At 42.0% G+C, this 18,078-nt stretch overlaps 1 protein-coding gene across 1 annotated transcript in view; it reads right to left on the bottom strand.

The window, feature by feature from the left end:
• The window catches only part of MCPH1 (microcephalin 1), a 212,043-nt gene extending 194,779 nt beyond the window's left edge, over positions 1–17,264 (bottom strand). Inside the window, exons 1-6 of the mRNA XM_019537499.1 lie at positions 17,199–17,264; positions 16,934–17,025; positions 12,503–12,621; positions 5,767–5,851; positions 3,911–4,022; positions 2,568–2,705 (exon numbers count right to left, since the gene is read on the bottom strand). Coding sequence (XP_019393044.1) covers positions 2,568–2,705; positions 3,911–4,022; positions 5,767–5,851; positions 12,503–12,621; positions 16,934–17,025; positions 17,199–17,217 — 565 coding nt within the window. The 5' untranslated portion in view covers positions 17,218–17,264. The remainder of the gene's footprint in view (positions 1–2,567; positions 2,706–3,910; positions 4,023–5,766; positions 5,852–12,502; positions 12,622–16,933; positions 17,026–17,198) is intronic.
• Positions 17,265–18,078: the final 814 nt, after the last annotated feature.

Genomic DNA, 18,078 nt, shown 5'->3' with positions numbered 1-18,078 from the left:
TTTTTCGGTGTTAAACACCATCAGGTTCTCGTCTGCCCATTTGCTGAGCTTGTCCAGGTCAGCCTGGATCACCCGCCTATCTTCTGGCATGAATGCTTTGCCCCAAAGTTTGGTGTCATCGGTGAAGACTTCAAACTCACAAAATGGTTAATTAGCACAATTCCAATATACATATCAACTAAACTTTTGCAGTTTATTCTATCCAATCTCTGTTACACCATGACATATGTCAGAAAGTACCTGACATAAGTATTGTATATGGAAACATTAGATTAACAACACTGACAAGTTTTGGCAAGCTGTCAAGGGCCCCAAAGGTAGCCACGCCCCTTGACAGGTGCCCCACCACCTAGTTGCCATTTCAGGACCAGAAATCCCACCTCCTAATCCCTGACCTTTGCCACCAGAAGTCCCTCCCCTTGCCCCCAAGAAGTACTCCTTTCAGCAAGGTGGCTTGACATCTCCGAACTAGGAAAATAACAAATTATATTCTTCTAAACATCAGCTATCTACTACAACAACCATTAATTGGATTTCAAAAAATACTTCTGTCCTGATTTATATGCATTTGTATAGTGTATATAAAGGTGACTGCACAATAACTTAAAATGAAGTCTTACTCTTGTATATTGTGGTGGATAGGTGGGTATAGGCTTGTTGGGGAGCTGTGGGTATGTGGGATGCAAGTGTGTGTGGGGGGTTTGTCAGGGGGTGGATAGGTGTGGGAATTATGGATGGGTGTATGTATGTAGCGTGGGGTAGCATGTGGGTGTATGTGTAGATATGTGGGGTGTGGATGGCTATGAGGTTTGTAGGGGAATGAGTGTGTGGGGGGAGGTTGTGGCATGTATGGAGGGGAGGGTTTGCCCACCACCCCCCTGCAGCAGGCAGAGCCCCTGCTAGCACTCCTCCAAGTCTGAGCGCCACACTCCAGCTGCTTCTGGCCCTGGGGCACTGGTAGGCCCTATGCTCCCGCTCGCTGCCACTTCCCCCTTCTGTCTGCCATGCTGCCCTTAGCCTGTTGCTTCCCCATCTGCCCTCCTGCTTGCTACTTTGGTACCATGTTCCAGCTGCATGGCTACAACCACAGGACACAGCAGAAGCCAGCCGGCCCAACTCACACATGGAGCCAACTGAGAATTGCGAGGGCCAGACCAGCTCCTGCTGAGTCCTGCGGCCTGGCGCTCCAGCTGGGAACCACATGGTGTTGGAGCAGTATGTGGGGGGGGAGCAGAGAGGAAAAGCAGTGTTGGCAGGCAGGAAAGCAAGGAAGTGGTGGCAGCAGGCAGTGGGGGAGGGGCAGCAAGCGGACGCACGGACAGGAGTACAGGGTTGGCGCCAGCACCGGCAGGGACCCAGAAGGGGGTGGCAGGAGTACAGGGCCCGGACCGGCAGAAGCTGTATGGAGCCAGGCTGGGATTGCGTCAGCAGGGAGAAGGGGAAGCCGGCCAGCCTGCTCTGGGCCCACACTGGTGCTGGCCTTGGTACACTGATACAGGCCCTGTGTGCCCATGCCTGCTCGCTGCCAATCCCCCACCATTTCCCCACTTCCCTGCCTGCTGCTGCTGCTCCTCTCAGCCCACCGCTCTGGCACCACATGGCTCCCAGCTGCAGTGCCAGGACCGCAGGAGCTGGCCCAGCCCTGAGGACTGTCACAGTCACCTGTGGTCCTACCGTTTCCCCCGCTTATCCCTTATGTGAATTTCCCTCTAGTAGAGGGAAGCAGGAACAGACCTAGGGTCACAGGTCCAGCTGTGGGTGGAGCAGGGCCGGGCAGGCCTTGCTGCTGCAGCTGCTCAGTTCTGCTGCCAGCTCCCCCAGGTCCTACTGCCCCTGGTGCCTTGTCATCTTTGGCAGGCAGCCACAGGCAGATAAATATTAATTTTCTAAATTTTTTAGGGGACCTGCCGGCTGGATAGAACGGCCTGGCAGGATGAATCCAGCCTGCCCCTGTCATAAAAGAATTGTCCCTGCAAGCCTGGGAAGCAATCAAGAAAAATCATTCAACCACTCAACCTAGTGCCACTAACTCCAATTATTTTACCTACAACCCATCTCTGAAATACAATGCAGATATATAGACCATGGAAAGGGCGAAGTACAAAATGAAATGTGCAGCTAAAAAGGACAGACTATATAAGAAAGGGTTTATTCTCTCAAGGGGAAGAGTGGGCAGTGGAAGGGGGATATACCTTAGTATTTGGAAGATTACCAGGCAAGAGAAAAGAATAGTAGTAGTACTCCGTACTCTCAAAAGGGGACAATACTTCTCAGGATTTTTGTCATTGCAAAGTTCTGTAACTAGTTAATAGTTCCCTAATAAATAATGCTTTCAATTTGAAACACTGACTAGCTTTATCCCAACCTTGCAGTTGTTTCAATAAAAGATATCACCCAAAAATATGCTTCTTATCTAATTCCTGGACCATCATGACTACATCACTGTAAATTACGAGAACATGGAAGATATCATGGTCCTTCAAAGTATGCAAAAGAAACTATCTTAATTCAACCAGAATGGTAGCCAATTCTGCTTTTTCACAAACTATACAAATTCAACTCCTTACCAGTAGGGGAAAGATTTTCCCTTTTGTCCTTCATGTCTTTTATTCTCCTTTCCATCGCATCGCATTGCTCCTTTAATTTACTAACAGGGCTGTACACTAGCGAGCCATCATCCTCAAATAATAAAACTGGTATATCTGTTTCTAAAAACGAAATTGCAATTTTCATGTTAAATTAAGTCTTTCATATGTGGAGAGAGTCCACATTTAAGTTACAGGAAGTTCACATTTCAAAGCGTATTTATCCAAATCAAAGATGCTTCCAAACTCAATGACCGCCCCCCCCCCCAATAATTAGATTCTAAAGACACAAAATTTATAAATTTGTCATAATTTTCCATGTACAGAACCTAACTTTTAGAAGATCAACTTAAATTCACCCCCAACACCACTGCAAGGGGGCAGGTAGCAAGGGAATCAAGCAGCTTGCTCTTGCCGTTGCCTCCTATCCCCACTTCTGCCTCCCTCCTCCCCTCTACATGCCAGCATGTCCTGGTGCCTGCCCCCCACCACAGTGCCTTTATCCCTTGATGATCCCCACCCCACCAAATACCTGTATTCCCACCCCTCCTTTCTACAGCTGACCCTTTGGCTCTGGTGCTGCTCCAGCCCAGGGCGTGAAGCCTGTAGAGCCTGGCCATGCAGCCACTGTTGTGGCAGTAGACACTCCAGTCAGGGCACAAAATGGGAACAGGGCCTGGAGCTGCTCCTACCATTGCTGCGTAGTCAGGATGGGGCTGAAGTAACCATGTATCCTGTGCCTCAGGCTGGACTAGGGCCAAAGCCATGACAGAGGATAAGTGATGGTGGCCAGGGATTGGCAGACGATAAGTGATGTGGGGCGGGGAAGGCAGGCAGAGGGGACAGGTTACAGGGGTCAGGAGGCTCCTGCAGTTTCAACTCCAAGCCCAGGTCGCAGCTGCAGCAGCCGCCCGCCTCCTACTCCCTCCTCCCCCGACATGTACTCAAGTTCAAGACAAGAGGCTTCCCCCCTCCCCCACAACAGTAAATGGGGGGGAAGCTTTCATCATGGATTTGACTAAATATGGTACTTAGAAGTTATTGTTCCCCAAAGATGTTTCTAACAATGCCATAAACTTAATTTTGAATTCCAAAAATACCTCCTCCTTCAAGATTTGCATGTCTCTAAGAAATTCCATAACACCCTTCATTGTTCATCAAGAAAAACTACTGTAATAGGTCTTAAAAATAATTTGTGTTTAAAATACTTAAAGAGTAAATTCTACCTTACAGAGTTCTTATACATTAAAAGACACTAAGTTTTTTTGGCATCCGTTTTGGTTGGGTTTGTTTTTTAATAACCTGGCATATACTTAACTCACCCAAAGCATTTTTTTGTATATCTAGTTCTTTCGCCATCTTATCTAATCTTCGTTGCAGTCTTCTATCATTTTCTGGTGTTTTTTCAATAAAATCTTTTGGTTGCATGCATTTATGCTATAAAATACATAAGGTTACATAAATACATACATTAACCACAGTATAAACCTTACTTCAATTAAAAAAGATATTTAACCTTTGTCTCCTAAGCTTATTTAGAGCTACAATTATTTTATACTGGATTTTGAAAGCTCCTGAGGACCCAGAGACAAGTTAATTATGTCATAAGTGGAACGTCTACCAGAGCCTATTTTTACACTGCAGAACAGTGTTGAGATATGCAACATTTAAAGAAACTAGCTTAGGTACAGAAATCAATTTACCTGTGGCACCACAGAATTCTGTATGGACTACTTTACCTTGCCAAAATGGGTAAACACATTACTTACTGTACTCTGCAGTGTAACATCCCATTTAGCACTCAGACAGACAAAGTTATTTTGGTAAATCTGCTATCTTTTATTAGACCAACTAAAATAGTTGGAAAAAATCTTTGCAAGCTTTCAGGTACAGACACCCTTCATCAGGCTGAGAAAGCACCTACTGTTGGTCTGCAGTCTTCCTGGATGGAATAGAAAAAGCACAGACCAACTGCAGATGCTTCCTCAGCCTGACAAAAGGTATTTGTACCCAAAAGCTTGCAAAGAATAATATTCCCACTTATTTCAGTTGGTCTAATAAAAGATATTGGATGTACCCAAAGAACCTTGCCTGCCTATGTCCTTAGGCCAACACGGCTACAACCTATACCCCTTTAGCACTCAGCAGTTTTGAAAATGTTACCCTCGCTCTAACTCCTCAAAGCCTCTGTGTTTTCAGGCATGCATTCTCCATTCACTTATACATTCTCTACTTTAAGACACCTCACTGACCCAGAAATACCAAGTCAAAGAGGTAAGCTTTGCAAGATGATTCAGAATTATAAGCTTCTTTTGTTGAAGAGCCCCCAAACTCCTTGGTGATGGGTGTCACAATATTCCTCCTCACAGATAAGCTGCCCCAAAACAGATTCAGTCCGAAAAACAAGGACTAGCTCAGAGAGGCCAAAGGCATCAGGTAATGTTTCAAGTGAGTTGAGATAAACAGGCCAGTGACCACACCAATGCCAAAAATACAACCCTAGATACAGACAATGGTGACATGTCATGACTCAAGAGATTTACTGACTCCTGTTAAATTGGCTAACAGATAGTTCTCTCAGAGGAATGGGCAGTAACACAGAAAAGTCTAAAATCTGAGAAGTATAAGACTCTGAGGCCCCTGGCAGACCTGCAAGTAAAGGCAAGATAGGATCACACTTCCTGCCATGATATGCAAGCCCACCCTGTGGTCTAAGCCCATGTTCAGTTAATGGCTTGATAGGAACCAGCCACGCATTTTTTTGTGTAATAAAACAAGAAACAAACCACAAAGTTATCACACCATTAACTGTATTAATATGTGGCTAGGTAACAGCTTAAGATGTGATCAACTGGGTAACAGTATCTGGAAGTCTGGCCAGTAATTTGCCTTTACTACAAGGATAGGTCCTGAGATACCTGATAATTCACAACCTTGTAGTGAGGATAACTGTAAATTCTCTACTGTATGTGGCTTCCATTGGTAATTTTACTTGATTGGTAACATCCCAATAAACCTGTGTATAGTTCAGAGGAATTGCTTTGGTTCGTCTTGTATTTCTCCAGGCAAAAATCAGCAAAAGGCTCCTAGAGTAATCCTAAGTGTAACACTAAAACAAATAAGGCTCGTGGTTCAGAGATGTATTTACTAACCTTAAATCAATTATAAATTATACACTCACTTTTTTAATATGTAGGGGTAATCCTGCACTGGCATACACTGCAGGAAATAAAGATTCATCAACCCGTATACCAGTTTCTCTGCATCTATAAAAAAATTCAGTAAGCAGTTAAACAAAACATTATATTACCTCAACTCCGCAAATGAAGCACTAACATTCCCCCACGAGAAAAGTTGTGAATATGTAAAATACATAACATGTCAAACCTCTTAAAGACAAGAAAAAGACCTAGAATAAAAAAAATGACTTAGAACTAATGGTTACAGCCTATAACATCAATAATTTGTAAATAAATATGGGAAGCCAGTCCTTAGAAATAAAATGGAAGTAGAAGGTTCAGAAAACTTGACTCCACAAGTCATTTCCTTTCTTCTTCTCCCCTCAGCTCCCTGAAATAAACAGTGTAAAAGTTTTCTGGCATGAGTCGTGTCCCTCAGTTATGGCCTTGCCCACGTCATCTCTCACCAACTAGCAAACCTAATCTGGCCCCTTACTGAGAGTGCTCTCTCAAACCAGAGTCCACAGAATGTTGTGGGCAGGCACTGAAAAAAGAAGGGCATCTTAGCTGCTAAGCAGATGGAGAAAAAGAGGTAACCTGGTATTTGCTTTTATCATTCTTCACTTAGGCTAGGGAAATTCTAGCACTAAGAATTTCCAGGAAACAAGTAAAACTAAATAAATTGGGGTTGGGATGTACAGATGTTCTAGCCTACTGGCTGAAGAGCTACGTACAACTCAAAGGTGAGCTCTTCAGCCAGGGAGTGCTGCGGGACTTGCCCTTGGGTCCCCCTGCCACTAGGGGAGGCTGATGATCGACAGGCAGTCCTCTCTCCTGGCACAGTCTGGATACTGTTCTGGCCCAGGAAGTAGGGTTCCAAAAGGGTTCCCTAACAGCTCAATCCCCGATTGTACACATAGCAGCCAGTGCTCTTCCTCCCTCTCAGCCCTTGGGAAGTAGGGAAGAGTACTGTGGGACAATGCGGTTCTTGGGACTTTGAGAAAATCATAAAGGCATTATAGGGGTTTCTGGGTGCTAGAAAACAGATCACTCTAAAGTTCCTTGTTCAGAGTTATCATTTTCTCATAGGCAGGCAAGGTTCTTTGAGCAGGTGTCACATCTTTTATAAAATATATAGATATATAAAAAATATCACGTCTACTTGGAGAATCTTCCCTGCCCGTGTCCTTAGACCAGGGGCCGGCAATTATTTTGGGCGAAGGGCTGCTTACTGAGTTTTGGCAAACCATTGAGGGCCGCATGACAGGCAGCCCAGGGCAAATAAATATTAACTTTCTAAATTTTTTAGGGGCCCCGTGGGCTGGAAAAAATGGCTTGGCGGGCTGAATCCAGCCCCCAGGCGGCATTTTGCCCACCCCTGCCTTAGACCAACACAGCTACAACCAACAACCCAGCATCATTTTCTCATGGAAGAACTAGTTTTGTTCTGCAAAAAAAACAAAACACAAAAATCCTTTAGCTTCTGTATGCTGGCTTTTTGTGCTGGGAGAAAGACACTTTTCCTGGCACAAATGTAATGCCAGTCCACAGCCCCCTTCTCCTGCTTTCCTCTCTCTAGTGTCCATGGAGAAAATGGGCCGTGTCTGGGATTTACCCATGTAAATTTATATTGCCAGATCATTAGTTCAGCCCAGTTTAGCTATACTTCTTTTGATTTTCTCTACTGAATACTTATATGAGAACTCATAGGCTGAAAACTTTCTGGGCCCAAATTCCATCCGTGCCTACTTGTGAATGTTCTGAGTGAAACTGGGGGAATATTCTGGCTACTAATATAGGTCACACTAAAACACAATTTTAACTAGTTCTCACTAAAGTATCATTTAATCATTCCACTATTTTTCAAACCATATAGAAATGATTATGGAAGCGTTGTGGAACATTAAACAATATATTAGGAGTTCCTTAAAAATTCACTAAAAATGTGATTCTAGTGACATCTAGTGATCTTACATTTTTAAGTACGCAGATATAACTATAATATATCATTATTAGAAGCACCCCATTTCAGAGTACAATACTGGCAAATAAATTATTACACCACTATATAATTGGTTTTGTTCACAGGATGCAGTGTCAAGTAATAAGATGTTACAACATTAATCTTGACTTTACTGAAATTCTTCTTTGCAATGTTCTAATACAGAATGCTTTCAATAAAAGTTTAACTCAAGTAAAGTGCCAAATCCAAGGCCCTTACTGTCTGCATTTCCTGACTTTAAATTTGCATGGTGTTGAGTAGTTGACTTTGAATTTAAAACTATAATAAAGTTCTAATGATACTATCATTTGGGTTTTAGTGTCCACGTTTTAAAGCTCGTAGAATAATGTGCATTGAGATAGCTTTTAGTATTTAACATTGTTTGCATTTCCCAACATTTTAGGTTTATTATGAAGTCTTAATAAAACAGTAAATACTACTTTGTCAAATTTCATTCAAGTTTGTCCACTGCTATTAAATCAGGCATTGGAGTTAAGAGGGTATTAAAAGACTGTCTAAACAGAAATCAGTGCTCCTAAGCTGAATAGCATAGTACATCTAGCAGTACCATTCTATGCATTTTACTGGAACATTTAAAAACATAAAGGAACTGACATCTAGATTTTTAATAGTAAAAACAAGCAGGTGAAAGCCACACAGACACCACCACTAGTTTTTTCTATATTTAGCAAAGAAAGACGGTTTTCTCTCTACTTCCAAGCCATCTTTACTTTTTATCATTTCCTGACTTGGAAATGCTTAAACTTGCAATAGAATTGTTAGTTAAATGGAAACCTTGTGTTCTGGACAGATACAAATAAATAAATGATCCTTGTTCCTAAAGATTTTGACATAAAATACAGAGAATGCAGCAAATACTAGAGACAGAGAAAGTTAATTAAGGTAGCATTCACTCAAAACTTCACATTTTACCTAACTAATTGTTTATTTGGTTGCCGTCTTGTGTATCACTGCTCAGTTATAAAAATGGCAGCCATAGGTATAGATTTTGCCAAGGAGGAATCAGTTTTTGTTACAGAGGGCATGGATGACAACACAATCCATGTGATGGCTTAAGAATTTTTTTCAGCAAGAGTCTGAAGACAGCTGTTTGAAGTGGGTGTCATGGAACAGTGACAGAAGGAATACTGTTTGCCTGTGACAGTGATTGCATGTATATTGTTCACATAACCAAGGAAACCATTAAAAATCTTCATCCTGAGGGCTCCCTCATTTAACTCCAAGTGACTTTAACTGTTGGAATATGGATTCCAACAAATGACTGTACAAAATAAAAGCAAATGTTTTTACTATGCATCTGTGTAAGTGAACAATTGTTTATAGTTTCTGCACCAGCTAAATTTAAAAGATAAATGTTAAATTAGTCAAATTATGTTTTTCTTTTAGTATCCTAGAGCTCCTGTAACTCTCAGGAAGCACATACTTTTTAACGTGTGGACACACACAACTGAACCATTCCAGAATGTCATTGATTGGAGACTGATCTAGCAACTTTAAAGAGTCAGAGGTGACCAGAGCCATAACACTCCTGGTAGAAAAGTCACCTTTTAAGCACTTAAGTGGTGTGGCTCTGAAAACAGGATGGGATTGAGTACCCAGCCCAACACACCTCACAGTGGGCAATTGGTAAGGGTAGGGCAAATGCTTGTAACCACACTATGGGGATCCTAGTGGATAGGTGACCTGTGAAAGGGGCTCTTTTTTACTTTTCTGCTTTCCCTCCTCTTCTAAACATGAGTTCATTAAAGGTCAGTAACCTGCACCTGAACGAGTTCTGCAGTGTGCCTACCTGACTTGAGGTCCCAAACAGGGGTAGGTGGAAGAGGAGTTCCTGGACTCACATTTCTGAGTTCCCAGAAACTAGGGGGACATGATGAGGGATTATGGTGGAGCAGGAAAGGCAGACAGCTGGTTCCTAGAAAGATTGCCTTTATTGATCAAGCAGCATAATGGAACTCGTTGACAAAAAGTGCCAATAAAAGGAAAAAGAATGGGGGTAGTACACTTCTGACCACATGCCTGAGCAGCCAGTTACAGCAGAGGAAAGGAGTAAGAAGCAATGCAGCAGAGATCCTATAGGGCCAAACAGACCAGTGTCACAGAATACTTGGTGTCCACAAGTAACATTGACCCAGGTCACAGTGAATTGATTCAAAAGAGCACTTGATTTTCCAGATATATTTTTAATTGTTCCAGGAAGCTTTAAGCCTGTTTAACAGGCTTGTACATCTTTTTGCTTCAAATTTAAGCTATGTTTAAGCTTGTCTAAGTGTTATGTATGTCATACCCCAATATTATAGGTTAAGGGCTGAATTTGGTCCCTTCTGGAGAGTGTACTCTTTAAGACTAGACAAGATTTCAAACTTTCAAATTTTACTTGCACTTCGATACACTTAGCCACCTGCAGAACTTAATTATTTCATAGTCAGAGATTCACAATGGAATCACCCATCAATTTGATTAGCATCTGGGAAAAACAACCTGAAATACTAGAGACTTGAAGAAATAAAACTCTCAGATAAAATTTCCCTATTATTTTTCAAGTCTAGTTTTTAGAATGCAATTTCATTATTAGGTTAAGACCAACTGAAAGGCAAGAGGCAGTATAAATCTGACTGAATAGCTTTCCTATCAATACACAAGTTAGAAAGAGATGGTTCACTTATTTTAAGCAACAAATTACTTTTTGTCCAATACAATATTGGCTAATGCCTGCAAATCCACATCTACACTATCTTGAGGATGTATGGACCTTGAAGATATCCTAGGATGCTTTTCTGTGCTTTTATATTGTTTAAAAAACATAAAGTACCTTTTGACATTATGAGAGATTTTTATGACCCATCAGACATCCAAGTTATGCCATGGTTTCTCTTCTTTATCAGCATAATCTGGATAAAATGCAGGGAGAGTAAATGTTTTTGCTCGATCTGAGCCTTCAAGAGGCTGAGAAGCGATCAACAATCTCTTGGTATCTGGAATTTTATGTCCAAAGTTCATCTTAGCTCTCAATACAAATTTATGCTTGCAAAGAGGAATCTTCTGGTGCCACAGAAAGAACTCCTGATTTGCCCAAGGCTGACACAGCAGTGATAAAAACTATCACTTTATGCTACAAAATTAAAAAAAGATTTCTTGGATAGGTTCACATTCTGTTTTTATTAGTCTCTAAAACCAAACTTTAATCTCATGAAGTACTCACGGAGTGGTGTCTTGATCAAGGTAACTGACATTTATCTATAAACTATGAGATTGCAAGTTCCAAAAACCACAGCAGACTACTTTGTTTCCCACTGGGAAAGACTACAATTCTCAGAAACAAGTACTATATTTTCCTGTGAAAAACAGAAATTCTATTGATCACGAAGAACAGATGTTATCTTTTCTTAATGATCCATCTATTCAAATCACTTTGGGTAATAAGAAGCAAGAGGTAGAGGTTTGCAAAAATATAAGTAACACACATAGCCAAAACAATTTCAGGGGTGTACCTGGTAGCTGTGTTGGTCTGAAACATAAAGACATACAAAACACTAGAACTCTTGGTTCCAATATAATACCTGTTATTAAGCCAATTGGAAAATGGCAAGAAAATTGTCCTTTTCTGCAATTTTTCAGATCAAAGTCCCTTTGTCAGGCTCTGGGAAAAGTGTAGATGGTACAAGATGATAAAAAGTCCCCATAGGTAGGAAATAAACTTTGTTTTTGCACAGTTTTCTTACCATTTTCCAGTCAGTCTAATAAAAGGTATCGTATTGGAACCAAGAGTTCTAGTTTTTTTGTATAACAACAATTTCTTAATTTTTCAGATGGAAAAAAAATAAATCTTTGATTTGGTCTCCTTAAGGTAACCAGCATACCTTGAAATAGTAGCACAAGGATCAATAATAAAACAAACAGCAAATCCTGCTAAAGCACTTTTTGTGTAGTCTGTTGATGCTGATCACTGGCTCAATTTTTCATTGTCCCCATGCTTGTTGATGTACTTTAGACAATAACCCACTAAGGCTTGTATTCCAGATGGAAAAAAAATACAGTGTTTCTGAAGCCACTCTTGTTGCTGCATCTTGTACCTCACTGTTGAACAACTGAATCCTCTTTCAGCCAGGAGGACCAAACAGTTAAAGTCACTTGGAGTTAAATGAGGGAGCCCTCAGGATGAAGATTTTTAATGGCTCCCATGGTTATGTGAACAATATATATGCAATCACTGTCACAGGCAAACAGTATTCCTTCTGTCACTGTTCCATGACACCCACTTCAAACAGCTGCCTTCAGACTCTTGCTGAAAAAAATTCTTAAGCCATCACATGGATTGTGCTGTCATCCATGCCCTCTGTAACAAAAACTGATTCCTCCTTGGCAAAATCTATACCTATGGCTGCCATTTTTATAACTGAGCAGCAATACACAAGACGGCAGCCCAATCAACAATTAGCATTTTCCTGATGCTGACATAAACAAAAACGCATGCGAGATATTACATTACTAATTATATTTCCTGAATTATAAGTGCTGATATCCTAGTTTTTGACTAACCCTCATAATACCAAATGCAGCTTGTTCTCTCTAGAAAGTGACTATATGTATAAAGGTTACTTCAAGTAAACAACAGCTGATGTACTTTTCTTCATTTTCAGCATGATTCAGTCTTAAAGCTGGTTCAGATTCCTTCTTTCCTTCTGAAACTAGTCATAATATGTAATATTGCTTACTTTTCTACCCACAGTATGGAAACCAGTTTTACTCCAGTCTGCTGTGCTTTTCTCCACGTAGCCAAATGTCCTTCTTTGAAGATTACATGAGTCACATGCTTGTTAAAAGTTTTTGAAACCTACAGAAATATACAAGTAGAAAGTTTTAGATATCTCCACCCACCTAATCTTAAAACCATCATTAAATTACACAAAACATTCCACTTTTACTGCACTAAACACCACGCCTCTAAAAAAAACCCCCAAAGATCATAAGCAAATAATGGGCGAGAACAACAGAAGAGAGCAAAGAGAAGGTAAGAACGATTCTGAAAAAACATTTAATTCAGATAGTATGTCTGTCTACCTTTTCTGCTATATTTTTACTTCTGCATACTTCTCTCTTACACCTTACTACACTCCTAACACCAGCCAGAAGCAACATCCTACTAGTACCATCAGTGCACTACCATATTTGGTGAACACATTTGGGAGGCTTTTCTTGGTAGTCACTCCTAAGTTTTGGAATTCCCTCCTTCTCAAGGCCCACCAGAAATGCTTCAGAAAGCATTTCAGTAATGCCATAAGACCTTTCCATTTGGACAGGAATTTAACAAGCCAGGGTAGGTTGGGATATTGTTTAAAGCTGGTTTGTTTTATACTCCGTTTGCCTTTATGCTGTCTCTCTCTTATAGTAAGACAACCTGATTTTTTGGCAAGGACAGCATATAAGTTTAATAAAACAATCAATCAATCTTTGTATTAATATTCTGTGGGAGACAGCAACACAGAACAACAAAGAATGGCCATTAAACCTTGATGATCCTTTATTCAAATGGAAGTACCTTTGGTTAAGGAGTTAGTTTTATTGTGAAGTAGCTATCTGTCCAGCTGCAACACTAACTAAGCAGCAGAATACCTGTTACTGAACTCTGATGGATGAGCCAAAATAATCTGACAAATGTGACTGAAAATGAAAAAAAAAAAAAAAAAAGAGGCTCTCTCAGTGGCCATGTTGGGGAAAGAACAGAAGGAAATTGGCTGGGGGTATGAGCTAACAAGCCATTAAAAGTAGTGAGTTGTAAGAATAAACTAAAGAAAAAAAACTGGAACATGAGAGAAAAAGGGTGAATGGTGGAAGTTGAAACTGAATTCTGATTGTAATTGGGACAGGTACTTTAAAAAGAAAAAAAGCTTTAGCAACTCTTTGGCACCACTAAATTCTAATTGTCAATGCTAGAAACTTACTAGGATTATGGACTCTTTTCCTGGGGTTTAAACTACCTGAGCCATCAAAAGAGTTAATATTGGAAAAGCTGAGGTGTCTACTATACAGTAAGTATTTTGATAGACATGAAATTGGAAAAAAAATATATTGGGAGGAATTAGAAGCAAGGATTTGTGGGTGATCTTTTTTATTGGACCAACTGTATCATCTGGGGTGGCGGGGCAGGAAGTGGGAAATACAGACAAGCTTGTGCGTACCAAAGTGGGAAATACAGACAAGCTTGTGCGTACCAAATACCTCAAGCCTCTGCCTCTGAGAAAAAGCCTCAAGCCTCTGAGAAAAAAACAGACACAGCTAGAGTTAAATAATGAACAGATAAAGATCTGTGCAAAACTCCATATGAAAACAGAGTATAAGTGACAGTCTCAGGTAACTAACAGACAAGAGAAATAGCATTTTTATTATTAAAAATCAACCAAATCCACCCTGTAAAGAGGTCTTTCACTCCTATACACACTAAAATGAAAGCAAAAGTTAAGAGGAAAAAAATAAATAAAATGGATGTTTTACAGAAAATACGTTGTTACAGAAAATACAGTATTGTTTTTGATATTCTAATTTCCTTCAATCTGAGTGAATGATAGCAAAAGTACCATTAGATGATGAAACAAAGACAAGTTTTAAAAAACTTGAAAACCATGCGTTTTACTACTTGGCTGTTATCCATTGTCAGAGAAGCCAGAAAAAGACAAGAAGATCTCAGTGAGATTATAGCCTGAAATGGCTATCTAAAATAGCGCCCATTTATTCAAGGAAATAGGATATCTACAAACAGATGCAACTGTTGTTATCACAGTCATATCTGTTTGAAACAAAAATCCATTTTATTATTCTTTAATTCAAGTTAATGGGTACCTAAATCTACAATGGTTCATTTTGTGGGGCACTATTTCTTCATGCTCGTATTCCCCAAGTTGGGCTAACCACTGTAATATCTGTACTCCATCAACAGCTAATAATAAACTATGTTCATTTGGATCATTCATGTTTGTAGATGAACTGATATTCAATATGTTTTTATATTGATATAGCTCAGCAGCTTGGACCAACTGTGGGTTTGCATATAGTCAGCTCAGGTCAGTGTTCCTCATTAGACAAAGGTTAAGTCTATGTCAAGAAAAAGCCTCTATTAAGTTATTAATCAGACAGATAGGAAGAAACTCTATTCTGGGAATGTTTACATGGAATAGAATGTGCATCAAAAATGGCCTAGTACACACTCAAGAGTACTGGTACACTTCATAGGCAGGTGCCAGATCTTAGAAAGCAATAGTCTACCAGAAAAAAAGCATGTTCCCCAGGAAGCAAAATGGGAAATGAGGGATGACGGTGATAATAAGAAGTGAATTTATTTAAGCCCTGGGTGGTGAGAAGAGGTGTAGTATTTACTAGGAGCCCAGAGGAGAAAGGGAATCCAGCCAAGGAGGCTAGAGAATCACCCAAGAAGCTGGCAGGATTGCTTGCTGCTGGAATTACAGGGAACTTCAAAAATCTATTCCAGGGGAGAAATTAACAAACAGATATTTGTATCTCATTTTTGCATTTCTCTAAATCCAATTCATTTGCTTTTGCTTTTTGGCTTAAGTAATGAATCAGTTTGGTCTTTCTACCTTACAATTTATCTGGTTATGAATGATTTGAAGGCAGCTGGCACCAACAAGAATTCCATTCATACATGAACAGGAGACCGACCCATTTTCTTTTGTGAACCTGGGGAACCCTAAATTTCATGGGATTCTCTTCCACTAAGCTGTAAAGTCTGGTCAGGGTGCTGATCCAAGTGAAGCCCCAAGGATACTCAGCAGTACAGTGGGAAGGGGAGGCAGTAGCCCTAGAGCAATATCAAAAGAAATGTTAACTGATGGACCAAAAAGTATTTTTGAAAACTTGTAAAATTAATTTTCCTACTTGTTCTGTCATTTGCTGTCAAATCAGCCAAAAAGAGTCAGGAAGATGTCCTAGTGAAATTATAGCCAGGTATGTAAATTAGCACCCTCTTAGTCAAGCGACATATTCCCTATATCTGCTTGCGAATTGTGACTAAAAACCCCCAAAACAAAAAATCCCCCAAAATATAAAAAAATCAAACCCCAAATACACACACCTTTTTACTGTTTACTCATGTAAACCCAGCTGCGATATACACGTAGCAGAATCTAGCTCAAATTCTCTGTCCTGGGTGCAATCATTTACTAAGTTAGAATGAGGTACAACTGTGCAAGTGAAAAAGTGTGGGGGTCCAGTACATCTGGGGGGAGGCGGCACCTCCCATTTTGGAAACAGGAAATAGAGGGATCTGATCTGGGGGGGAAGGGGGGCTCAGTACAACTGTACCCACACCCTTCCCCTCTCACAGGACCTGTGTGCATGCCTTCTTAAAAAGGCACTGAGGGCTAACACATGAACAAACACAACAAGGGTTTTAAGAATCTCTAACAGGGAAAGCTGTGGAAGAAGGAAAAAACCAAAACATCCAAAATACAAGTTTATTCCAGTTATGGTTTGAAACTTCATAGCTACTGGTTTTCATGGAAGTCAAAATATATTTTATGCAGAAATCACTGGAGCGTGTACAAAGAATCCACAACATCATGTTACAAGGACCGCACTGCAAGTACATGGAAGAGATATGGGAAAAACCCTTTGTTTTTAAACCCAAAAGCTTGCTAAGAATTTTTTTTTTCCAACTATAAGTTGGTCTAATAAAAGATATCAGATTCACCCAAATAACCTGCCTATGCCCTTAGACCCACATGGCTACAACCTACTCCCCTAGAGGAGATGTGGGCAGAATTCAGGTCCTTGGTTTGAGGCGTGTATCGGTATAGCAATGACAAGTTAAGTGGAAAAATACAGGGCTTGTAGCAGGAGACTCAGATTTTCATTTCTCGGATCTATATATTTGTCTCAAGTCCGCTGCATGTGACCAGCACACCTGCTTCACACCCACACATCTTACTGCGCCTGGCACACCCACACTTTTTGGATGCCAACACGTGGACGGGTTTAATGCATTCCCCCCGTGACATTAACGCTCCCAACTCAGCATATAGCGCCAGCACCCAGCCCGCGAGTCTCCCCCGCAAACACAGTCCCGCTCGCAAGCAGGCGGCACTAGGACAACAAACAAGCAAGGCGGGCACCGGGCCGCTCTCGTTTCTTACTTGGGCTCCCATGTCTCGCAGCTGCTGCGCAAAGGTCTTAGAATAATTCTCCATCCTGTTGGCGGACCACACCTCCACGTAGGCGGAGACACCTGGGGGGGCGAAGAGGGGTCATGAACATGGTCCGTCACGTGTGACAGCAGGAAACGCGCGAGGGCCCTTGTCGAGCCCAAATCCTGCCTCCCTGGCGGCGGCGGCGGCGGCGGCGGCGGGAGGCCCTGCTCTCCCCTTTCCCGCCCCGCTCCCCCACACGCGGCACCGCTACCTCGCAGCACAGACTCCATAGCTCCCGCGCGCCAACGTTCAAACCGCTTCCGAGCCAACCCGCTGCCGCGCCTGCGCGCCCCGGCCCGCCGCCCCAGCCAATCAGAAGCCAAGCTTGAGAGAGGCCCCACCCCCTCCTGTGCCTGGGGGGGGGGGTTGAACTTGGTGTCGCTCCAGGGGGTGGGGCCTTAGAGCTACAGGGGTCACGGCTGAGTGGGCCAGGCTTAAGGTAGGGTGACATCATGCCTGGGGAGCTAGGGGTTATGTGCGCCTGCGCGGGACCTTAGGGGAAGGGATTACTGTAGGGTGCTCAGAGTGTATCTAGCTGAGACCCCGCATCCCACTACATATAGGGTGAGGGGGAGTACGTTACATTGCACCTCTTGCAAAGGAGATGGAGGAGTCACCCCTCAGTTTTCTGCTTGCCGTGCTTCTCCCGTAGAGAGTGCCAGCTGTGCATTGCTGGCTTCCCCGGCACCTCTGCAGCCTAAAAATCCATGTGATAGGTCTGAGGCAGCTTCTTTGGGTAGATATTAGATCTTGCATTAGACCAGGGGTAGGCAACGCTTTTTGGCCAGAATGCCAAAAAAATCAAAATATCTACCTTGGAAGGTGCCATAGTGCCCACAGCAGCTGTTTGCAGCCTCCCCGCTCCCTGCTGGGAGCAGCCTGGGCTCCGTGGCTGGCAGCAGCTCCTTAAAGCCTGGGCTGGTGGTGGTATGCTGAGCAAAATGGCCTTGCGTGCCATGCTTGGCATATGTGCTGCATATGTGCCAGGGGTTGCTGACCCCTGCATTAGACCAACTAAGTAGTTGGAAAAATTGCTCCTTGCGAGCTTTGGGGCACAAACACCCTTCATCAGGCATAGGGAGAGCTGTCCT

The sequence above is a fragment of the Crocodylus porosus genome, unplaced genomic scaffold (assembly GCF_001723895.1).
Source record: "Crocodylus porosus isolate Cpor-Errol unplaced genomic scaffold, CroPor_comp1, whole genome shotgun sequence".
NCBI lineage: Eukaryota > Metazoa > Chordata > Crocodylia > Crocodylidae > Crocodylus > Crocodylus porosus.
This window is presented reverse-complemented; position numbering and strand designations above follow the sequence as displayed.